We start from the raw sequence: 25,893 nt of genomic DNA, 5'->3' as shown, positions 1-25,893 counted from the left end.
GAGTGAACTTAAAAATGAATCATCTGCCACCCCCACCCCCATCCCCCTCATGGCCTTTATTTCAACCAGGCAGCTTCTCTGTCTAAGGAAACGTATTCAGAAATAGATGCAGGCATTTTTACTAAATATATATTGTTTATCTTAGGTATAAAAGCTACTGTTATGAAGCAATAGCTTTTGGGAAGAGGATAATGGATTTATAACAAGAAAAAAAAGAGTTATACTGCCACTTATAAACTTTGAGATAAAAAAATGAAATAACATCAGCAGTGAAACGTCATGTGGCTCAAGCATCAATTCTAATTTAAAAGCATTTCTGGAGACAAGGCAAAATATAATTCTATTTCTCAGCTAAAGCAGTACTATTTCAAGGAAAATTAATACAGGAATCTGACAAACAGTAATGTTAATAATCCCCATATATATCTTTCTGATAACAATAGTGATGACAATATCATATTATGAAATGAAACCCCAGGCTGAGTGATTCAAATAGAAAGTACCTTTCCTACTCTCCTTACACAGTGAAGTTCAATGCAGGATGTTGGGCCAAACACTCAGCGAGTAACATTTCCAAGGAAAGTGTGTATGTGGGAGTCCCATACTAATTGCTTCCAAAGTCCATCAAAAACACAAGCATATTGCTAGATTGGACTTCCCAGAAAGCCCACAGAGCATCACGAGTAACTGTTTTTTTTTTTTTTTGGCTTTTTGTGTCATACCCGGCGATGCACAGGAGTTACTCCTGACTTTGCACTCAGGGATTACTCGCTGTGCTATTGCTCCAGCCCTGCATCACAAAAAAATTAAACAATAAATATAAAGAAATTTGTGGTGGGACTGGAAAAGTAACACAAGGGATAAGGCGGCTTTGCCTTGCAGTGGACCAATCCAGGTTTGGTTGGCAATATCCCATATGTTCCCCCAGTACCTTCATGAGTAGTTACTGAGTGCAGAGCACAGGAACATCACTGGATGTGATCCCCAAACTAAAAATAAATAAATTCTGAGAAAGAAACTGAACACATAAGTGTTTTAACTCCTTCTATACCATGTGTTACAAACTGTTGGAAAGCATCTTAGATACACTACAAGTGTGTAGCACTTTACTGAATTTTCAGAACTTTAAGTCCTTTAATCATAGGAGCTAGCACAAGAACTCGAGCTTCAAACTCAAAAAAAAAAAAAAACAGTAAGACTAAGTTCCGTAGCAACTACTCTCTCAGTAGAGTCAGTTTTGGGTGGAGTAGAGCTGAGCTGACTCTGAAGTTCCTTGTTCTGAATGAAGCCATATCTTAGTCTTCTTAAACGGCCAAAGGACGTGAATTAAAAAAAATCAAGAAGGATTCTTGCTAAGAGCTAGCTTTGAAACAAATTAGAAGCCCAAAGAAGATCTCATCACTTTCTCTAGTTTTGTTTAGTGAAACCAAGCATATCAAGCTCCCATCTCTATTTCCTTCCTCTTCTGCTTCTTGTTCTCCCACGTTTTGTTTTTCTTTTCTTGTGTTTCATTTCCTTACTCGTTTTCATTACCTGTTGAGACAAAGAGATAAAAAACCAAGTTTCCGTCATTCATTAATTGCCAATGCTTTTCTCAAGTTAAACACACACACACACACACACACACACACACACACACATACACACACACATCCTCTCCATAATCGGCAAACTATGATTAATATTAAATTACTAAACTTTAAAATGGAAGTGAATTTGTATATGATGTCAATCAGAGTTTTAGCACTCTGATTTCTCTATACTTTTTTTTGGTGCAAATTATTTAAATTCTGTACATTGAGACTTTTTCTTGTTTGTAATAGCTTTTTTTTCTATTTCTGATTAAAGTTCACCAAAAACTTTACAAATTGCCCGATGTTTCTCATCTCCATTTTTCATGGTTATTGCATTTGAAAATACCCAATTTTCTTCAATTCTCTCTCCATTCAGATGTGGCTATATGTGGAAGTCTGCTCCATTTCAAAATATGTCTCTTTCTTATCTATGCCCCATTTGGGTGATTTTAAGACATTTGACAAATCACCCCTTCTTTCCAGTACTTCATGTCACCCTAGGGTTTTTCAGTGAAACATATCCCTGAGTACTGTGTAGTGGACCACTGATCAGCATATCCCAATGAATTTCTTCACCTTGTTGGTCTGGATTTTGTGTATGTTTCTTTGCATAAACCTAATTAGTGATACATTTCAGTCATTTTATCTGTGTTGCATTAGACCACTGTTTACCAAAGTGGGTGATAACCCTGGAAGAGGTTAGAAAGATACAGGTTGGAGGTGTGGAGGGGGGGTTCTTTCTGTTTGTTCCTTTAAAGAAGCTAGATTTCTATGCCGAGTGTGGAGAGAGGGGATGGGGGTGAGGGTCTCTTGAGTCACTGAGTAATTTCATTTTGTTTTTTCTGAAAAAGGACCAGAAGGCTAAATACATTTAGGAAACTGCATTAGACAGAGAGAACAGACTTGATAAGACTGTTTTCTCAGGTTGATTTAAGAGTCCTGATCTTTTTGTTTCTCTGCCTTCTCTCTTCTTTTCCTCCAACACCACCATGCAGTGTACACATTTATCACTGCTTGTTAATGATTTTTGCCACTGGCTGTCTTCTGTTGGGTTAATGTTGGTATTAAAAAGTTGTCAAGATAGACTATGTAGTTTATAATTTGGGAAACTTCTAAGCTTTATTTCATTATCTTTTAAATTCAGTGAAGAAGAATATCTTTGGGGAAATGAACTAGATACACAGAATGACATTTTGCCATTTTTATCATTTTTAACAGAAAACCTGTGAAAAGATGAGAGTTATACGATCTCCTCTATGACCACATTCAGTAAATCAATAGAGGAAATGATCTGTCTTCTATTTACTGCAGTTGTGTAAATCTGATTCTGTGATAACCTTTACTACATTTTGCAAGAGGCAATCTATAATAAACATCAATAAAACCAGGACTAAATTTTTTACTTAATATATCTTCATAATTGTAGATGCATAATATTGCTCTTAATATTTTCATGGTATTAATTTGGGGCTGGAGCAATAGCACAGCAGTAGGGCATTTGCCTTGCACGCAGCCAACATGGCCGACCCGAGTTCGATTCCTCTGCCCCTCTCGGAGACCCTGGCAAGCAACCGGGGTATCTCGCCCGCACGGCAGAGCCTGGCAAGCTACCCGTGATGTATTCGATATGCCGAACACAGTAACAACGAAGTCTGCAATGGAGACATTACTGGGCCCACTCGAGCAAATCGATGAACAATGGGAGGACAGTGACAGTGACTGAATGAAGGGTAGTGTGTGTGTGTGTGTGTGTGTGTGTGTGTGTGTGTGTGTGTGTGTGTGGTTTTACCTGGAGCAAAAAATAAAATTGTATTAATTTACTTTAATGTTTTTTTTAAAAAATTAATAATTTAAACATGATTTTGTTCAAAAATAATTTAAAATGTTCTAATTGGTATATATGTAGCACTGCACTGCACTGTCCTCCTGTTGTTCATCGATTTGCTCGAGCGGGCCCAGTACCGTCTCCATTTTGAGACTTGTTGGTACTGTGTTTGGCATATCAAATACTTCATGGGTAGTTTGCCAGGCTTTGCCGGGCAGGCGAGATACTCTCGGTAACTTGCTGGGCTCTCTGAGAGGGGCGGAGGAATCAAATTCGGGTCAGCCCTGTTGGCTGCATGCAAGGCAAACGCCCTACCCGCTGTGCTTTTGCTCCAGCCCAATATATATGTATCATATATATGCTGGAGCGATAGCACAGTGTGTAAGGCGTTTGCCTTCTACACAGCCAACATGGCTGACCCGAGTTCGATTCCTCCACCCCTCTCGGAGAGTCCGGCAAGCTACCGAGAGTATCTCGCCCGCACAGCAAAGCCTGGCAAGCTACCCGTGACGTATTTGATATGCCAAACACAGTTACAATAAGTCTCACGATAGAGATGGTACTGGGCCCGCTTGAGCAAATCAATGAATAACGGGAGGACCGTGAGGACCGTGATGATATATATGAGATTTAATCAGAAACTACTGGCAGTTGTAAGAATAACAAAAAATCTAAATTCTAAAAATTATGTAACTTTAAATGAGCAGTTGATAAATAATTTATCTATTATTAAATAAAATCTTTTCATATTGAGGTATATTTACAATTATAATAGGTAATCTGGGCTGGAACGATAGCACAGTGAGTAGGGCATTTGCCTTGCAAGTGGCCAACATGGCCACACAGTAACAATTGTCACAATGGAGACATTACTGGGCCTGCTCAAGCAAATCGATGAACAATGGGAAGACAGTGACAATGAAAATAGATAATCTATTCAGTTCCCTTTTTTGTTGTTGTTGTTGTTTTGGACCACACTCAGCAGTGCTGAGGGCTTACTCCTGGCTTGGCATTCAGTAATGATGCTCACTGGGGAGAACATATGTGGTGCCATGTACTAAACTGGGTCACCTGCATGCAAGGCAAGCACCCTACTTTCTATATTATTGCTCCAGTCTCTAAAATCTTAATATCTAAAATTTTAGTCTTCCATTTTCATTTTGGCTTTTTTAGATAAACATAAACTTTGTGCATATGTATAAATATGATAGACTTTTGACAAGTGAACTTAAATTTACATTTCACCATCATTTATGGGGCGTGGGCACAGCCAGGAGTGCTCAGGGCATCCTCCAGGCTCGGCACCCAAGAGTTCTTCCTGGGAGGGTTTAGGGGACCATACTGGAGACCGAGGATGAAACCCGGGTTTGCCAGGTGCAAACCAGGGAACTTACCTGTTGTACAATCTCCTCAGCCCCATAGATTACCATTGTTACCATGTTCCCAAAGAATCATATTAATTTACCACATACTCAATTGGTTATTACTAAAGGAAAAGTTTATTTTGCCACTTTGAATTTTTAAAAGCAGGTAATGGCTATAATAATTTCCTAGTGGCATCATGACTAACTACAGTCAACTCTGTGTCTTAAATGAAAAGATGTGCATTCTCTCACAGTGCCAGAGGTTAGAAACTGAGGTGTTGGCAGGATTACTTCTCGATAGAGATCCAGGAAAGAACCCCTTTTGGCTTCTTTCAGACATTCCTTAGCATATGGCAGCAGAACTGCACTCTTTGGCACTGTTTTAGAGATGACTTCTCCCTGTGGTGTCCAGGTCTGTGGCCAAATTTCCTTCTTCTTAATCAGAATACCAGAATTTGGATTAGAGCTGAAACTAATCCAGGTTGAATTCATCTTAAAATGATTACACTTATAAAGATCATATTTCCATAAAGATGATATTGTGGAATTCTAGGTGGGCATGTCTTTGAAGAGGGCAGGCCACTGTTCAACCCATGACAGAAACATAGCATCAAGTTGCTCTCATAACTATACAATAACCAATATTGGCATAATAAATTTAAACAGTTCTTTCTACAAGCAAACAGTTATGCAGTAGGAGGCTGCATAAAGAATAAAATGAAAACTAAAATTATTTTGATTTTTTTCTTTCTTTTTTTTTCTTTTTGGGTCGTACCTAGCAATGCTCAGGGGTCACTCCTCACTTTACACTCAGGTATTACTCCTGGAGGTGTTTGGGGGAACCATATGGGATGCCAGGGATTGAATCCAGGTTAGCAGTGTGCAGGGCAAACACTCTACCTTCTGGATTATCTCTGAAGCCCTCAATTTTTTTTCACTATTCAGTGAACAGGGAGTGAAGTAGAATTTGTAATTCACCTTGGCAATGAAACACAAGAACTGCTGTCTGTTTCCAGCTATTTGATTTAATAACTATATTTTAGTTTCCATTTGTTTAGCAAAGGAATTTTAGTTTCCGCAGTCTTCTGATGAAGATGGTGTATCAAAAAATTTTCTGCAAACTCATAACATAACAAGAAATAATTCTTGTTGCTATCGATTGAGAAACATTTGTACTTAAAGGCTTTTCAATGAGGATGGTTCAAAAATCATTTCTGACAAAAGAAATATTGTTTTATGTCTAAAAGTGATTATATATATTTATGTATATATGTATATGTACATATATATATATAACACATGCACACAGTCTATCTGTGCTACTAAAATTACAAGGGGAGGGATTAGAGAGATAGTATAATGCAAAGGACACTTGTCTTGCAAGAGGTTGACCTAGGATTGATGCTCAGCACCAAATAATTTCTACATTTCCATAGTCAATATTCAAAAGAACTGATGGCATTTGTAAAGGGAGACTTTTAATAGAAAACATCTCAGGAACTGGAGAAATAGAAGAGGGGTTTAGGCTCTTGTCTTTTGTGTCAGCCAATTCTAATCTCAGCTTATGGCCCTCCAAGTACTGGCAGGTCTGGCCTAAACCTTCCCACAAAAACAAGTCAATAATTTGACATATTGCAAACTATTACTATATAACTCCACCTGAAATAATTGTGAGAATGTTAGTCTACTATACACACTCATTTATAGTTGAGAACATTGGTGAGATCACATAGTACTTGTCAGAATCAAGGTTAAACTCCAGATCCGCATGGTCAAGAGCTCAAGTTTTTGGTCAGCACACTCTTTTTTTTTTCCCTACTTAGGAATTCACTCATTATTCTTTCTATTAACAGAGTCATGAAGGAGAAAGGTTGCTACACTTAGAAATGTTTCCTGATGATAAATGAATGCTTTACTTGAGAATATTGTAAAATCACTCAAAGTCTTAAAAAAAATTCTGCCCCTATTATGATAGTTTAAACAGTATTCAGTATGAAGGGAAAAAATAAACTACTGAACCTCTATTGATATTCATTCAACATGATTGTATAATGGCTTTTTAATAAATGTGTTTGGTAGTAGGCAGAGAGAAAGAAAACAAAACAATAGGGAAGGATAACTGGAACTTAAGCCAACTGGAGAGACAAGCCTTGAAAACACAAAAGCCTCCATGCTCATCACGCTACTTGACTCTTTGTGACCCTATCTCTAGCAGTAGGTACCTCAATTATTCAGGGCAGCCAGATTTATGAAGAAAATGATCACAGATAACCAGTCACTGTCACTGTCACTATCCTCTCGTTGTTCAACAATTTGCTCGAGCGGGCCCAGTTACGTCTCCATTGTGACACTTGTTATTGTGTTTGGCATATCAAATACATCACGTGGAGCTTGCCAGGCTTTACCGTGTGGGCGAGATACTCTCGGTAGCTTGCCGGGCTCTCCGAGAGGGGTGGAGGAATCGAACTCAGGTAGGCTGGTTTGGTTGCATGCAAGGAAAATGTCCTACTTGCTGTGCTATCGCTCCATAGAGAAAAAAGAAATTATGAGAGAATTTAAAGAATAGGTATTTTGTGAAACTTTTCTCAATTATGAGACACCATAAACTAACTTTGATGTCCAGTTTAATTCCAATTAGTAATGATGAAGCTCATTTCAATTTCATAGTTCTATGGAGTATAAGGAACTAGTTATTGAAACTAAGAAGAATAAATTAAAAAAATAAAGATAATGGTAAAGAGAAACCATGCAATTTATGTCAAGTTATTCAAATCTACACTAAGGATTTTTAATCTTAACCATTTGATACCTTACTCCCATTAATTACATAATGACATTAATATTAGCCAATAGCAGAAAAAACAAAATCACTCAGAAAACGAAATCCATTTATTTTTACACTCCCTTTTTCTTATTTAAAAAAAGTGATCAACAGAAATTGCTTGAAACACACTTTTTCAGTACTGAGGACAAAGCTCAAGGTTAAGTCTACAGGGTTGCCTGGTCCTTGAGGTCCAGGACCTCAACCTCTAAAGACCTTGAGGTCTGTAGGTCCATAAGCACTACTTGTGTTTCCCTGATGATCTCAAAATCCCCAAGTCCATGGAAACCACAACAGTGGAACCTAGCACTGATTAACTTTAACTTCTTGGCTTAGTGCAGCAGGAAGGGAGGGGGCCCCATGTCACTGCTTGGTAAGTCCCCACAAAAGAAATTCTGCATTCAAATTTAAATATTTTGATATGAGGTATTTTATGTTATGTTACATAATACATGGCAGAGCCTGGCAAACTACCCATGGCTATTTGATACTCCAAAACAATAACAGTAATGGGTCTTGTTTCCCTGACCCTGAAGGAGCCTCCAATAGGGCAGTGAAGGGAAAGATGTGTAAGGAGAGGCTGCTAAAATCCCAGGGCTAGGACGAATGGAGACTTTACTGGTGCCTGCTCCAGAAAATCAATGAAAAATGGGATGACAGTGATACAGTGATACAGTGATGTTATGTAATATATATTATGCATATATATATATATATATATATATATATAGTTTCTATATTTAGGGTTCCACAGCTCCTGGTGCTCAGAGCATACTTCTGGCTCTAAACTCAAGGATCACTCTTGGTCACTGTGGTCAGTGGCATATAAGACAAGCCCCATAACCACATATTATCTTTCCAACCTGTCTGTTTGCATATATTTTATCTCAAGACAATTCATTCCATATATTTCACTTCACTTAAGGAAGCAAATATACATTTATGCTTATTTCTTTAGAAAAAAATTATATTACATACTTTTCCGACTGATATCTAAAAATTAAAATCAGCATTTTTCTGTTTAAAAAAATGAATGGCCTGATAGAATAACTTTGGGCTGCTTGTGGAGTATTTGAACTCATTTTTATGATAATGTAGATAGTGATATAAAGTATAATATATAGATATAAAGTATGATAATTTAGTTATTGGAAGAAAATCAAAGTATGTTTCTCAAAAGATTAGTTCTTATGTTTAATAAAGTCATAGGAAGTTCAATTGGATTTCCTGTGCCCTTGGATTAATTCCATGTTATTATAAAAGTGAATAAACAACTTCTAATTTGAAGTAAGAAATTTTAAGTATACAATATGTCTAAATTTAGTTACAAGAATGAGTCACTAACTGAAAAAAGCTGGCTCTATAGACATAAAGCCTTTTACTAAACCTTTAGCAAGTTCTTTATTTAAGTAAAAAATACTTAGTATTTTTAAATACCTTCCTATTATGATTATAGTTATGCATTGCTAAAATTCAATTATACAAAGCCCAGATTGGAGCAGATGGACTTGGAATCATTTGGCAAAGAATCAAAGGAATTTTGTTAGGTTCATGATGTTGTAGTGTAAAAATATCAAAAAATCATATTATTTAACATTATCAAAATTAGTCTATATACTAAAATAAGAATTTGAGAGCTTTTAATAGAGTTACAAAATAACAAGTAGAAAATACCATGACTACACAGGAAATCAAGCCAATTATAGTTAGACAACACACTGATTTCCTTTTGTAGATATTTTGTACTTTTGTGTTTGTCAATTCTGCGTTTTTTGGTAAATGTTTCTTTAATCTCCGTAAGAAATTATTTTTTCATAACAAATAACACTGTTACTGCCCTCCTGTTGTTCATTGATTTGCTTAAGCGGGCCCAGTAATTTCTTCATTTTGAGTCTTGTTGTTACTGTGTTTGTCATGCTTGCTGGGCTGTTCGAGAGGGGTGAGAGGGGCAGAGGAATTGAACCAGGCTCAGCCAGGCTGACTGCACGCAAGGCAAATGCCCTACCACTGTGCTATCACTCCTGAGTGCAGAGCCATGAGGAACCCCTGAGCATCATAACAAATACTACATTTAAATTTTTAATTAATTTACAAATGAAAATGAAATATGAAATTTCATGGATTAGCTTCAGACCTCTCTAATGTGTACATAGCACACTAACTACCAAAATTCTGTTGCATCCCACCATTCTAAAAGACCCCTTTAATCCTAACACCTTTTTTCCCCTCTTGTAACCACCAGGTTTTCTAGGAATTGGCTTTATTGTATTTTTTTTCTAATTTGATTTGTTTATTTTAGTAATTAAAGTCCTACATAGGAGCTAAAAGCATGCCATAATTGATGAAGTTGAGGTTCCATCCATTCTGGCCATCTGTTCCAACGACCCAAAATCTATTCAGAAAAAAAGACATTTGCCCTCCTATGTTCACTGCAGCACTATTCATAGTAAACAAAATCTGGAATCAACCCAAGTGTCCAATAACAGATAACTGAATAAAGAAACTATGCGACACACACACATGCACACACAGACACACAATAAACACTACTTAGCTATAAGAAGAGATAGAATCATGGACTTTATTGCTATATGGATGGAACTGTGTTGAGTACAGCAAGCCAGAAGAGGAGATACAGAATAATCTCTCTCATGTGCAAGATATAGAGAAGCATGGTATGGGGAATAACAAATAACCAAAAGCAACAGAACCTAAGAACTGGTCTAAAGAAGGGAGCTCACCATGTTAGTGAGAGTATGGGGTGGGAAGGGTGGGATGGAGATGTGGGTCAGTGATAAAAAAAAACACAAAACTATGTTGGGAGGTGTGGTAATAGAGTGTTCTATGTATAAAACTCAACCACTAACAGTACTGTAAAATTGTAACAAACAGCTACTAAAATTCAAAAAATAAAAAAGCTAAAATGGAGGAAGTTGTGGAAGGGTGTGTCCAACCTCAAAATGTGTATGCTATTACCAAGATAGGAACTGTGGGATACTTTGGTGTTTAAAGCATCCAAATATTCATACAAATCATATCATGTGTCAATATCATGTGACTGAATCCACATGCTGTGTTAATTTTGAAAAAATCACTCAGATTTTCAGATAAGATAAAACACAATTTTCCAAATTGACTTTAATTCCAAAAATCAAACTATTTCTTGACCACTTTGTGAAGGTGTTAGCAGTAACCTCTTTATTTGTATTAGAGATTGCTATGTTCAGGCCCAGATCAATAGAATTGGAATGTATTAAAAACCGCGCGACATCTTATCAGAACTTTTCTTTATGACATCTTATTGTCTCATTCCTACTTTGGACAAACTTGCAGGCTATTGAATGTAGCCTGCCCACAGGGCAGAGTCTGGCAAACTCCCCGTGGCCTACCAAATATGCCAAATACCAGTAACAATGATGGGTCTCATTCTCCTAAAGAGCCGTGAATATAATCTCAGGGCTAGGATGAAAGAGACGTTACTGGGGCCTGCTCGAGGCAATCGACGATTAACAGGATGATGAAATGAAAAAATGAAATGTATTAAAAACCCAATGTACCCAAAGGACTAACTATAGACAGATAGATGGGTCATTGTATTATACATGGAAAGCAGAGGTGAGTACTTGAAAATGAGTTCATTGAAATACGGTATTTAGAACATGTATCAGAAAAACAACACACAAATAAATTTTGTTCCCTCAAAACTTTTTTGGAACAAGGTGGAATAAACTGACAATGTTGGTAATATAGAGGCAAATGAATCATCTGTCTCTAATTTGGATTTTTAATGCTCACCTTGTGAGCACGAAAATTGTTTAATTGTGTGTCCTTTTGTAAAGAAAAACCCATGCATTTAATCTGAATATGTTTTCTTCCGTTTACTGTAGATACTATTTTATCCTCTGAAACAGTTTTTAGTCTAAATCATCAAATGTATACATCTGTCAAACTTTTATAAACCATTTAAAATCTACCCTTGAGAGATTAATTGAAAAGGTGTTTCCATTTTTGAGATAAACATATATCTGGACAAATACTAAATGGTAGTCTTATTGCTTTAAAAAAATTCTTCCATTCTTCTTGTTTTTGTTTGGTCTTGGTGGTACACTCGGCAGTGCTTTGGCCTTACTCCTGGCTATGTGCTCAAGAATCACTTCTGGTGAACTTTGGGGGGATCTAAGAGGGTGCCAGGGATTGAACCTGGGTGGGCTGAGTACAAGTCAAAAACCTTACTCACTGTACTATCTGCAACCGAGATTCTTCCATTTTTTTTTTTTCTTTTTGGGTCACACCCGGTGATGCACAAGGATTACTTCTGGTTCTGCACTCAGGAATGACTCCTGGTGGTACTGGGGGGTGGGGGATTATATGGGATGCTGGAAATCGAACCTGGGTTGGCCGCGTGCAAGACAAACGCCCTCTCTGCAGTGCTATCGCTCCAGCCCCCAGAGATTCTTCCATTTTAAAAACACAGTTGATAGAAAGTTTCTTCTGTGTTTGTGCAACACCAAGATTTTCTTAAACTGATTAATTCAATTTATAAACATATTATAGTATTGCTGTTAAATGAACTATATTTGAAAATAATGCTGTAAAAGACAACAGAGTTTGTAATAATATGTGGTTGCAAAGGAAGATTGGCATTTATTATTTATTTATTTATTTATTTATTTATTTTGCTTTTTGGGTCACACCCAGTGATGCACAGGGGTTACTGCTGGCTCTGCACACAGGAGTTACTCCTGGAGGTGCTCAGGGGACCATATGGGATGCTGGGAATCAAACCTGGGTCCGCCGCGTGCAAGGCAAACAACCTACCCACTGTGCTATGTTTCCAGCCCCAAGATTGTGCATTTAATTTGAGTTATATCTCTTAGCTTCAATATTCTGTTTATAGGACCAACATAAACTCTCATGGAAAATATATAATATATGTGTGAAATCCCTAAGTCTTTCTAAAAACCTTAATTTTGATGACATTATTATAGTAGTTGCAATATTTATAGTTTGTTGAACAAAAAATACTACACAGTCTACAATACTACACATTCACCACTATCAAAGTGCCCAAGATTTTCTCCCTCTGTCTCTATGTCACTTCTAGTACCAAACCAAAATATCTTTTACCCATAGTAATTGCTCATCACATACTAATAGACATTAAACATTTTAGTATGTGTGAAACTTTTTATTTGCTTATTATTATTATATTATTATTATTATTGTTATTATCTGGCAATTATAAGGAAAGCATATTTGAAATAGATGTAGCTTCTTAAATGTGCATTATGAGTTTAATCCTCATTGAGGGTATCTGGTATGGAAAATAAACATTTGATATTTGATATCGTATATTGTTCAGATTTTCTTAAGATGAGTATTTTATGGCTTCCCATGCATGCCAACTCAGAAGTATAATCACAAAGAAGGCCATTTGATCACCTTACCCAAATTAGGGTTAATTATAGTCTCTTGCACACAGTCATCTTTAGATGTATTAAAATATATATTTATCTGGTAGGCACATTTTGAGTACATAATAATACCATTCCAAGTTTTAAATAAAAGGAGCCTAGATTTCTATGTGCGTTTCTCTATTCAGCTGCTTGTTTAGAGAAGAAAAAAATGTTTCATATTTGGAAAGATAGCGAAGCCAAATGTCCCTTTGATTTTCTTTATCTAAAGCCCAATGATTGTAGTAGTGGCAATTCGTTGTTCTCATCCATTCCTGGATTTATGTCCAAGGAAAACCTAAAAATCATTTTAGCTAACACTGCCAAAATTGAACTTCTAACATGCATTAGAACATTTGATTCTTTAAGATTCTTTTAATTAAAAATATTACAGTGAAAACTCTATTTTGTGCAGGCAATGCTCACTAAATAGCACAGCGGTAGGGCATTTGCCTTGCACGCAGCCAACATGGCCGACCCGAGTTCGATTTCTCCGCCTCTCTCGGACAGCCGGGGAAGCTACCGAGAGTATCTCGCCGGCACGGCAGAGCCTGGCAGGCTCCCCGTGATGTATTCGATATGCCAAACACAGTAACAACAAAGTCTCCAATGGAGACGTTACTGGGCCCGCTCGAGCAAATCGATGATCAACGGGAGGGCCTTTACCTTTACCTTTACCTAAATGCACATATTTTTTCTAATACTGATCTTATAAAATTTTCCATAAGGTATTATCTTTATACACTTTAGACTTTATTTGGGTCACTATCAATTTCTGTCTGTTGATGTTTACTATCCTGTGGATTGTTTAGTAGGAATATTTTGATCATAATCTTAAGCCATCACTTGTCATAAATTTTTTTTTTCTTTTTGGGTCACACCCGGCGATCCACAGGGGTTACTCCTGGCTTTGCACTCAGGAATTACCCCTGGCGGTGCTCAGGGGACCATATGGGATGCTGGGAATCGAACCCAGGTCGGCCGCGTGCAAGGCAAACGCCCTACCTGCTGTGCTATTACTCCAGCCCCGTCATGAAGTTTTTAATCAGCTTTCTTCACTCACATTCCCTTTCGAGTGAGATAATGTGTTCTTTGTAAACATAATGAACTTGTAGGCAAAAGAAAAGTTGGTACTGACAGAAATCACTGGTATGCTTTAGCTTTTGTAATAGGGAAAATAATTGTGAATGTAAAATGATGATGCTGGCATCCAACATCAGGTAAGTCTATCCACAGACATCTCCCTTAAATAAAACTTTGGTTATACAAGGTCTTTTGTCATATTCTACACCGAAACAACTTTCTCTGAGATATGAACAACACTTTTTCTGCCCTAGAGCAATGTGTGGACACATATTTCGAATCCTTTCCCCATTTCTGCCCATACTTTTATGACTCTGAACGATTCTATAGATCACTCAAGGAAAGATGTCTATCAATGGTCTCTCGAGTGTAAAAATCAAATCTATTTCTTTGGCCTGATTAAATGAACTGTGAGGATAACATTCCTGTATGTGCTTGGAGCCGTATCTTAAAATTAAAGGATATAAGTACTTGTGATTAGTCAATGCCTACATTATTTTATTAGAAAGATTCTCCAGAATGTTATTTTACAGTCATGTGAGGAAGTTTTTATTTTTATTTATATATATATTTTGGTTTTCAAAGCACACTAGGCTGTGCTCAGGACATACTCCTGGCTTGGTGCTCAGGATTATTCCTGGAGGTGGTACTAGGACTGTAACAGGGTCCGGGTATGTACAAGGAAAATGTCTGGATGTCTGTGCTATCTCTCAAGCCCGGGTAAGGAAACTTGACTGTGATTTTGGGGTATGATAGGCAAGTACATTATTCAGAGGAATAAGGCATATGCTGAGCTATCTAACTTTAAACCTCTTCAAAATGTTTAAAGTGCAAGCTCAAAAGTCATCCAATATTATTATAATATTTTATTAATTCAGTGATGGGGGGTTCCTCGAACACAGTAGTATCTAATTTAGACTTCTTGGATATTCCTTTGATGGGCGGAATCCATGCGAATTTGTTTAGCTTTCTCCTCCCCATGAAGTGGTAACATAATCATTCGGTCATCACTGTGATGATTCAAGTGATTTAACTTCAGCACACGAATGCACTTATTAAAAACAACAACATAACATAGAATGGGGCGGGGGGCAGGATGCTGAAATTAATTATCTAGTGCTTCATAAACAAAAAGTCTTGTTCTAGCCTTCCGCAAGCCATAATCCCTAAGCAAGCCCAGGCTCTGTAAGAACTCTCCTAATTTCCTTTACCGTCACAAACAAAGCAAAACAAAAGAAAACAAAACAAAAAATACACGTTCTCAGGTCCATCACTGGCACGGGAGAGAGAAATCAAGTGGCATCGCCAAAATACAAGTAGCAAACAAAAGGTCCTCCAAGGACCTCAATCAAGCAAGCAGCTCCGCCAGTGTTTTCCAGTAGGGGGAACTAAAGACACACCAACGAGTATCTAGCTGGGCTCGGGATGCTGCATGAGTGGCTTGAACCCACTGGGCATCTGACAGCCTCCAGCGAGCCAATGATCGCACGTGAGCTGTGGCACCGCGGATGCTGGCATCTCTGGTCTAACGTGGCCCTCCGTGCCCCTCCCGGCTCGGACAGGGTCAGGCTTTATCTTTTATCTTCCTCCCCAGCTCGGCTGAGCTCAGGTGGAGTTTCTGCTTCCCACCACCCCTGGTGGATTTTCTGCTTTCCCAAGTTCCACCCAGAGGTGCCGGTCCCAGTCGTAGGGGCGCGCAAAACTTCGGACACCCTACAGCCCATTCCCCGCACCCTGGATCTCTGCTCCCCGCTTTCCGCCCTCATCAGCACCTTGGGCCCAACTCCCTTGCGCCTCCCCCCACGCTGTCCCGTGTCCAAGTCGTCTTTGCAGGGTCAAAAGGCTACAGAGTTGTACTAGAGAGGAGTTGCCCTCGTCCACTTTCCTGCGGGTCCACGGGTCGCGCTCAACAGGAGCCCTCGCGTGCTAGAGATGTCTCCACTCGCCGCCCCCACCCCGCGCCTTTTATTTTGTTTTTGCTTATTTAATTAATTTATTTATTTATTGTACTCCTCCATCACCTTCCCGCTCGCCCAGGTGCTGGCATTGAATTTCCTTCCCTGCTTCAGCGGGCCTCCCGCCCGGTTTGGGGGAGGTGAAGAGTGAGTGTCGGGGCGCTGGGAACTGGCAATGAGGTTGCGCCCTGGGTACCGGAGGACGAGCTCCTTCCCGAAAGCGCGTGCCTCTCCGGCAGACGGAAGGATGAATAATTAGGCAGGGCTTCCATGAAATCACTCACCGAGAAAATTACCTGCCCATTAAACGGCACGCGGCGAGGAGCCGAGGGGGGCTGCAGCCCACCTATAGCCGCTCCAGAGGCCGGCAGGCTGCGGGGCCGGGGGGCAGGCGGCGTGCACCGGGGAGACCCGTGCACCAGTGGCCTCGGCTCCGAATTGGTGCCCCGGCGGCCCCTCGGGGACTCCAGACGCCTTAGCTCCCACCCACCCCACCCCCACCCCCATCCCTGCCCGACTTGTCGCTCTCCCCCCCCCCCCCCCACACACACATACTCCCACCCCACCCCCTGCAGCGGCGGGTGGCGGAATCTGGAGGTGCAGGGCTCGTCGGCGCACCCTCCCTGCACCCACCCCCTTCCCCGGGGCCGACTCGGAGCAGCTCTCCTTCCTCCCCGCCCTCCCGCCTCCTCGCCTTCCCTCCTCTAAGTCCTGCCACCCGCGGCAGCTGCCGGAGGAGGCGGACGCTCGTGCAGCGCGGGGCGGCGGGAGCTGGACGGCGGCGCTCCCAGGGCTCTCCCGAGGCGGCTGCGGGGCTGCCCCTCGTCCCCGGAGCTCCGCAGCGACGAGTCCCGGCCAGGGGGGAGCTGCACGTCTGCGACCTGCCCCGCATCCTCCCGCACCCCGTTCCTCCTCTCCGTGCAGCCCCGCCGCCTAAGAGTTCGGCTTTTTCCCCGCCGACGCGTCCAGATTTTTTTCCCCCCTTTCCCTCTTCTGGCTTTTGGAAAACGGGAGCGAGGTGGAGGGAGGGAAGGAAGCTGCAGAGGAGAGGCCCGCCAAGTCGGGCCGCCTGCAAAGTGTTGCTCTGACACATCTTATTATGGAAGTTAAGTGAAAAAAAAAGAAGAAGAAAGAAAGAAAGAAAGAAAAACCAACTCTCTGGACGCGGAGCTGCTGCCGAGGAGGACACCCGGGAGAGCCAAGCACTAGACGGACCAAGGGTTTTTTGGGCAGCGCGCTGGCAAGTTTGTGGAACACTTTCTAGGAATTAGGTCTTTTTCCTCCCCCTCTGCCTCTTGACTCCCAAAGAAAGGACTTGGCTTTGGATTGCCATGGAGCCTAAGGAGGAAGGGTTGGACACACTTGAATAATCCCTCCAGCTGGGTGGAATTGGTGGGAATTTCGGAAGCCCGAGCGTGGATGGAGATACAGCAACCTTTGGCGAACACTCTGTTGATTTGGATGGATCTAAACGTGCTGAATTCAAGCTTCTCCGCTCACCCCATCTGATCTCCAGGACTTTAGCATCTAGGAAAAATCTCAACTTTGGACCTACCTCTTTTTTTGTTGTTGTTGTGGCTATTTGATACTTATTTTTGTACTTTTGCTCTCTGGGATTGCTTTCTTAAAAAAAAATCTGGATTCTTTTTAGTATGTCAAAATGAGTCGGCTGATGTTTACACAACTACTGCTCTGTGGATTTTTCTATGTTCGGGTTGATGGTAAGTTACAAATGTTTTTCTCCTTCCTCCTGTCGCCCCTCCAAAGGGTGGGGCAAACACCCATGTTCCTTTCTAGAAACTATATAGAAAATGCCATTATGTGTCTGTTAGACCCTTTTGGCCAGGTTAGGGGGCTTGGGATGGGGCTGAGGGGCTTAGTCTTTTGTTTCTAAACAGATAGAAGTAGAATGTGTAAGTAGTCACCTATTGTTATTGTTGCTGCAATTTAATTAATCAAGGAGTTGGGTAATAAATGACGGGCTCTCAGGTTTGTAAAAGAAATAGTAAACCTCTTGAAGGAGTAGATTAGTCTTGTGCCTGCTCTGTCCTGGGTATCTGTTCTTGGAGCTGAACTTCAGCTGATAAATTCAAGTGTGTGTGTGGGGGGGGGGGGGCGTGGAGGTGGGGGGGGGGGATGGTACTAGACACTCAGGGAAAGACTCAGGGGGTTGGGAATCTGAGACCAGGATCTCAGGAACAATGAGTCTCACCTGCCTGCTGCTGAGTGCTCTCCTAGTGTGAAACCAGAATGAAATATTCAGATCTTACAGGGGACACGGTCAAGAGTAGCACCGGGCGAGGCTCCAGGAAGGGGGAAGTGTTAGTTCTCGGCTGACTGTGGGCAAGAAACACTCAGCTGGTCCCGAGTGGCAAACACAATGAGGATCTGGAACAGGTGCTGTAGGTGTCAGCCTCTAGGTCAAGTTTGTCTGTCAAGTCCACAGCCTTCTGCCTGGGAATCGCCTGTCTTTTGTTCCGATTTGGTTTCCTGGGATGTTTTCACATGATGTCAGTTTTCTTGGAAGAAAATTGCAACCCCCCCACCCCCTTTTATTTCTGTAGCTCTTTTCAATGATTAGAGGAAGTCATCATTAACCTTTTGTTTGTTTGTTTGTTCAAAAGAAGTCACTTGAAAGAAGATTCAGTAGGAACCCAGAGACTAGAATATTTATGGGAATGGAGAGAAAGAGTTTAAAGTGAAGACTACCACATGTGCTTTTTTCTGAAAATGGATTGTAGTCCTTGGCGTTTTTTTTTTTTAATTTTTTGTATATGAGGAGTATCTGAGGTGTGGCTCTCCGAATCATTGAGTCATCATAGGAGCTTGTTACTGTATAAACTTTTCTTTCTGCCAGCATTTGCATTGTGGGCAGATCCATTATTTGGGACACTGCCTATTTTTGCCTGTAGCAGCTAACTTTGTTCTGGCAGCAGCTGCTCTAAGGAACCCAGTGGATTGGAATCAAAAAGGAAGCCTTTCTATAAACATGAGGCAATAAGGATGAGTTTACCTACTGTCAAGTGCTTGTTTTCAATCATGAACTCCATGAGTACCTTTGCCCCCAGCCAGGGTAGATGAGGCATTCATGTGGGGACACTGTTGTTTCTTAACCCCCTTCTAAAGACAGAACGGTTAGAATGAATCATTGCGAATTTTCCTGTCAGTATCTTTAATCATATCTGAAATCACTCACCATGCATTTTCTTCTCCAATACATTTACCTCTGTGATACATTATCACAACCAAAAAGGCTGAAGTATTTGTCCCCAGAGTGGTAGTTAGGATAGGCATATTTTTTGGATACTTTGCCCTCACAGACCATGATTTAACATATTCCAACACTAGAAATATGTGTAGAAACTGTGCTTTAGGAACTCCCACAGAATTATCACCAAGTTTCTTTTCTTTCTTCTTCTTCTTTTTTTTTTTTAATCAGTGTGTAGCTTAGAGGAATACAATTAAATTGCTCAGTGGAAGTGACAGAGGGAATCAGAAGAGCTTGGTGTTACAGAAAGTAATTAATGTACCAGGGTGTTTGGAGATATTTGAAACAAATGCAATTAACCAGCTTGTTGGAACAGCAGTAGCAAGAAGACATTTCTCTCCTTCCCTCCCTCCTCCTCCCCTGCCTGAGTCCTACCTTTCCCTTTTGCCCTTCTTTCTTCCCTGCCACTACCTGCCACTGAGTCCTCCTGTGCCAGAGACACACCTAGAATCTTTGTTCTGATTTATTCAGCTAGGATAAGAACACAATTCTATCTGGGTCTGAATTCAGCAGCATCCTTACTCTAAACCTGGAAAATGACCTGAGTTCAGGAGTTGAAAAGGCAGTGTAAAATTCTGTTTTATGTGAAACCTTCACTTTTGTATGTGGCAGCTACTTTGTCCAAAAGACAAAGTACACTGTGGACACTCCTGACTGACTCGGTATGGGAATCATACTTCTGACATAGGCTGATCTTCGGTTTACTCCAACATGATGGCAGGTTCTCCATGGGATCCTCGGAAAATTATGGGTGTAGACAACACTGCCCTCTAGGCTATTTCCGCGCACTGGGATGGAGCGTTCACGTCTCTGAGGACAGGCTGGGGTGGGAGCGCTCAGCTCTCTTCCTCTTCTAGGAGACTCTGATTTCTGTTTAGTTCTTCTTCTTGGAAGTGCGGGCTTCCTCCTCTGCCTATGAAATTCAAATTTAGCGACGCCTGTACCATTTCAAAGATATACTGGCTATCTGAGTGCTAGACATAGAAATTAATTTTATGCAGTGACAAATGATACATAGATTTGCATTGAAATTTGCTTGCTTGGTTATTTATATGTGCATTTTTCAAATGTATGGAAAATGCTGAGAGTTTTGCCTTCCCATAGAAGATCGGTGCTAATGTTATTTGTGATGTTTTACACACACTCTCTGGTGTCTGTAGGAACTGGTAGAGAATAAATATCAACTTAGATGGTGACTCCAAAGTTTTTTTTTTTCTTTTTAATTGGGGGTCTGAAGAGAAAATGTCTCATGTGATACCGATTAACTAAATGCAGAATTTGCTTGACTAGTATAAAGGAGACTGTATATTGGATGTAGACTTTCTTCTCTAAATCAGAGTTCCCCAAACATATTTAGCTTATCACTTCTTTTGAACGAAAGAACTAATAACTGCAAGCACACCTTCTTTAAGAAGTTCACGGAAAGTGTTATAGGCAGTTGAGTAAGAGGTAACTCCCATTCATTATTCCCTTCAGCAGGCCCCAGGTGTGGAGTTGGGGTGTGGGGTGTGGGGTGTGGGTGAGAGCTGGCAGGGTGGTGGAGGAGTGGATATTCTACACTGAGAAAGACAGCTCTACATTTCCCTTATTGTTAGCCAAGAATAATTTTTTCAGTGATTTATATTAAATTATAAATGTTGACAAGACTTTTAAATTTGACCCAAAGTCCGTACCAAATTAGATTTTTCGTAATACTTATTAAGAGATGTTTTAGAAATTAGAATGTTTTCTCATCTTTAATGCGTACCCATTCTTAAATGAAAATGACACATATGATATTTGGAAAGATAAAGATTATGTATAAATATTACGCAGATGTATAATCTCGTATATGTCTGTACTTTGGGCTAAAGTGCTTCTTTCAGTAATAGGCCCATTATCACAGCCATATGTAGCCCATTTCAGAAGTTAAATTGCATATAAGTAACCTGAAATTTGTTCTTGCCATGACACAGTGATACCATATTTGAATTGGCTTTGTTTGAATAACCCTAGATTCTAGGCAACATGTGGATCATAAATCATAAGAATTTTTTTAAACATTAAAAAGTCATAATTATATAAAATAACAAAAAAACTCTGGCTATTTTATCCCTGATCGATCCATAAGAAACAGCACCTTTGATAATAAAATATGTGAGCACATTGCGTACATGTGGCTGCATTTATTATAGTGCTGGGAGCTTCTGTGTGTGGGCTGATGTGTGTATCTAGCAATATCTACTGATGTACTTCCTGCAGCCGAATAACTCCTAAAGCAGTCTCTGTGAAAGTCATTCCTACAGTCCTAGTCTTCCGTGGGCAATACCATTTTTATGGTTATTATAAAAAGAGATTTCTGTTTTACTTACTTTCCTCCCCCTTTGCATTTTTATATATCACCCCTCCCCTTTTCCTTGATGTTATAGAATAATTTAGAGAAACATAAAAAAAAGTGAAGAAAATGACTGGGAGTGCTTCTTGAATAGCAATTAGGATTTAAAGGAGAATTTAAGAAAACTGCACTTAAAGGAGAAATACTGATAATATTTTATCTTTGGATTTATCCAAGGGACTTCTTGACGATCACTTATCTTTTGCAATACTATGTAACTTTGTGTGTATTTCTTTTGCACAGATTCTTATTTCAGGTTTCAACTAAAAGGAAATTATAAAATGGACTTCTGGCAAATAATGGAGTGGCTTTTATGAATTTTTAAGAGTAAAAGAATTAGGTTTTTTGTATTATTTCCTGGTTGATATTGATCATTGTAAATTCATATATTGATTCTTATTTTTTCAAAATGAATAAAATGAACATATGATAACATAGTACCTTTAAAAACAAAACAAAACAAAAACCTATCATGCTGTGGATGAAATCCAGAGCCTCACACATGCCAGGCCAGTCTACTACAGAGTTGGATCTCTGGTCTCCCATAAAGACTTGCACTGAGAAATTCCAATACACTCTTTGTATGCTTTCGCAGTAATTATGCCATAATGGAGAGCTAATTGAGCAAATTCCCAAACATACTTGGCTCAGGCCCTGCCTCCTTTTCAATTTTGAGGTTGGGCCATAAGTGGCTGTGCTCAGTTTTTTCTCCTGGTACTGTGCTCAGGGACCACTCCTGGCACCGCTCAGTTAGGACCATATGTGATACTAGGGATCAAACTGTTTCATGCAAAGTATCATCCATACACTCTGACTATCTTTTTGTCCCTATATAGCTGTAGTTTTAAAGGGAAAAAAAATAACCAAGTACCTCCCTGTAAATCTACAATTCATTGGGGAGGGGGTGGGGGTGGTTCATATCAGCCATTTACTCAGGGTTTACTCTTGGCAGTACTGTGGTTACCACAAGCAGTGCCAGGACTACACCCTGGGCTTGTCACACGCAGGGAAATTACCTTATTCATTCTTATCCTACTTCTACCTGGAAATCCACTTTGTTCAACTGATCATGCTGCAAGTGCCTCTCAGTGCCTCTGGAACTCCTCCCCATGATTTTGAAGATTCTCCTGATTTTTAGGCCTCTCTACTTCTCTCACATTGGATGTTCATATTCTCTACCTTGAACCTAAATTTGGGGAAAAAAAAGTCTTTGATTTGTATTCCTGACTTTGTATTTGTCCTTTGCTCCACCTGAGAAACTCTTATCTTTGCATTGGGTAGTCCTTCTGTTGGTTTAGTAAGTCCTGTACAGTATATTTTCAGAGATACCAGTCACTCTGTGTGTGTGTGTGTGTGTGTGTGTGTGTGTGTGTGTGAGCTCTCTTAGAAACCAAGAAGTTACATCTTTATGAGGCTAGTGGGTCAAATAAGAAGGATTTTATTAGCATCATGGCTTCATATTTGGACACATTGTCTTACCTGCCAGTCTCATGTAACTAATGGGTCACGGTCCACGGTCCTCCCGTTGTTCATCGATTTGCTCGAGCGGGTTCAGTAACGTCTCCATCATGAGACTTGTTGTTACTGTGTTTGGCATATCAAGTACGTCACGGGTAGCTTGCCAGGCTCTGCCGTGTGGGCGAGATACTCTCGGTAGCTTGCCGGACTCTCAGAGAGGGGCAGAGGAATTGAACTCGAGTCGTGTAACTAACAGGAGGATCCCAATATCAGATAATGTGCAAACACTCAGTCAGATGTTTAATCATGACCAACAAGGAAAGCTGTTTAACTTTTGTCCTGGCCTTCGATTCTGTCATAACTATATTGCACGGGAAGTAAATCTAACTTCTGCCATCATAGGAGAGTATCATTGTTTTCCAGGCTATAAGGCTAGACAATTATCCTTGGAAAGATAGATTTGAACAAAAGTATAGTTAGTGTATTACCTAGCAAAGTTGATAAACAGGGAACGTGCATGGAGGGTACTCTCCCTATGAATAAGAAGAGATATGGCTTTGTTAAATCTCTCACTCTTCCACTGACGATGGAGCACTGGGACTTAACTTTGCCTGTCATGTTTACTAACGGTCTTCAAGTTCAGGAGCCTCAGATCACACATAGTTTCTGTTCAAATACTTTTTAAATATATGAAACTGTGCTTAGGGGATTCTTCGGAGATTTATTTTTATGCTTAATCCCAGTACATGAGCATGTGCTGTGTTCTAGGTTTATTTTTTTGGGAGAGGGTTGTGCATGTGCATATATGTATATCTATATCCATATGCAAGTCCTTGTGTAGCTCTCTCTCTCTCAATATGGAGAGAGAGAAAGAAAATAAGAGAGAGAGAGAGACCAAACACAAATCTTGATTTTTAATTTAATCTTCTGGCAGGAGATCTTCTGACCACTTGCTTTGCCTTGATATGCCATTTTTCCCCCCAATTCAACCAAGAGTACTTTCTACATGGTGCTTTTTCACATTTACTCTTTCCCTAGTACCAAAATTAATATGGCTTTGTCTTTTAGCCTACTGTTAGATAGTAGGTAGAATTTGACGGATGAATGATTTGCCAGATGAGTTGTGAAATCATCTTTAGATAATTCTCTTGTACCTTTTTTAGAAACATAACCAGGTCTTTACTCTAAGTAACATTGACTTAGTAGATGATACCCAATTGAGAAATTGAAACTTGTTTTCCTTTTGCCATTAGGGTAGCTTTCTTAAACATTAGCAGTAGACAACAAAAATATGATTTGTAGGGTTAGTGAGATTGTTTCGTGTTGCTGACCCTGGTTTAATCCCTGGCATTGCATATAGTCTCCTGAGCACCACTAGGGATCATTCAGTACAGAACCAATTATAGTCTCTGAATGCCACCAGAAAATACCCCTAAATTCAGAGCCAGGAGTATGACCTCTGTGTTCCCCCTACCAAATGATTGTTCTAGTTCAGAGATATAGATACATTACTTTTAAAATTAGTCTGCAAATATACAGATTTTGAATAGTGAAAACTTTAAAAGTTTCATAGTTACAGACATTGTCTTAAGACATTTTCTGTTGTAATCATCACAATCAGTTTCCTCTGTATCATGATTGATTGGAAACTGACATTTAGATCATTTCAAATTTTTGGGTATTGTTATTAATGTTCCTGTGATCAATAGAAAATATTCTTTATATGATCATATGTTTTCCCTTCTTTTGGATTTGTGCCTGGAATGGAAACGCTGAATTATATTATATTTAGCCTTTTGAGGAATAGCAAGACTGTTTCCTAAAGATGCTGCACCAATCTGCATTCTATTAGCAATTGGATATAATATAAAATGTTCTTCAAATATATTGTGTAAATAAAACATTGGCTTTTACAAGTTGGAGTTATATTTTGCAGTGATATGATTTTAAATGATATTTTGTCTTAATTTTTCAATGGTTATTTATCTTGTAAGTCACCTTCAATTGCCTTGTACATTTTTGCAATTAAAACTGATCCAATTGAAGTTGTCACTTTTAGCAAAGACATCAGCAATATTAAATATAAATCATAAAATGATAACATCTATGAAGAAACAGTTATTTGGACTTGTACAATATAACTCTCCTTGATTGTATTTTTGAGAAACAAAGCAGAGATTTGATGCCCCTTGTCACAAATCCCATTACTGTTTAGTGGTGTCTAGAGTCGAAACTATATTTAGAAATATTTTCTCTATATAACATGCATGTTCTAAGACTGTTTTAGCTTTCACCTTAACAAGAGTTCCAGACTCTTGATACTGATAGCGACCAGCTGTTTTCTGAACTTGTCAAAAAGATTATTAGTTTTACATACTTTGAGGTTATTTGTTTGGTTCAGTATCTGCTTATAGAGCATGGCCCTATAAACAAGGTGTCTTTATTGGGTACTCGGTTAAAAACATATGGTCAGTTAGATTCAACCTGTAGGAAATAAGTCTTTATAAGATAAGTTAACAAATACTCAAGTAGCTGAAATAGAAATATTTTCTGGTAAATTGTCAGGTGTATGGGGGGGTGGTACACGCACACGTGTCTGTTTGTGTGTTTGTGTGTGTGTGTGTGTGTGTGTGTGGTGTGTAGGAAATCTGTTGAGGATATTTCCAACATAGTAACAGGTGGTTATAGTAATAGATTTTTTTTCTAGCTCTATAATCT

General features: G+C 39.6%; 1 protein-coding gene across 5 annotated transcripts in view; it reads left to right on the top strand.

The window, feature by feature from the left end:
* Positions 1-17,210: 17,210 nt before the first annotated feature.
* The window catches only part of ROBO2 (roundabout guidance receptor 2), a 641,887-nt gene continuing 633,204 nt past the window's right edge, over positions 17,211-25,893 (top strand). For 3 of the 5 annotated variants that reach the window (XM_056135437.1, XM_056135436.1, XM_056135440.1), the window contains exon 1: positions 17,211-17,796. In XM_056135437.1, the coding sequence (XP_055991412.1) occupies positions 17,736-17,796 (61 nt within the window). In that variant the 5' untranslated portion in view covers positions 17,211-17,735. The remainder of the gene's footprint in view (positions 17,797-25,893) is intronic. The other 2 variants (XM_056135439.1, XM_056135438.1) reach the window with 1 other exon arrangement.

This window comes from Sorex fumeus, unplaced genomic scaffold (assembly GCF_029834395.1).
Source record: "Sorex fumeus unplaced genomic scaffold, SorFum_2.1 ptg000115l, whole genome shotgun sequence".
In the NCBI taxonomy this organism is placed as follows: domain Eukaryota; kingdom Metazoa; phylum Chordata; class Mammalia; order Eulipotyphla; family Soricidae; genus Sorex; species Sorex fumeus.
Note: the sequence above shows the minus strand (reverse complement) of the source record. Positions and strands in the feature narration are given on the sequence as shown.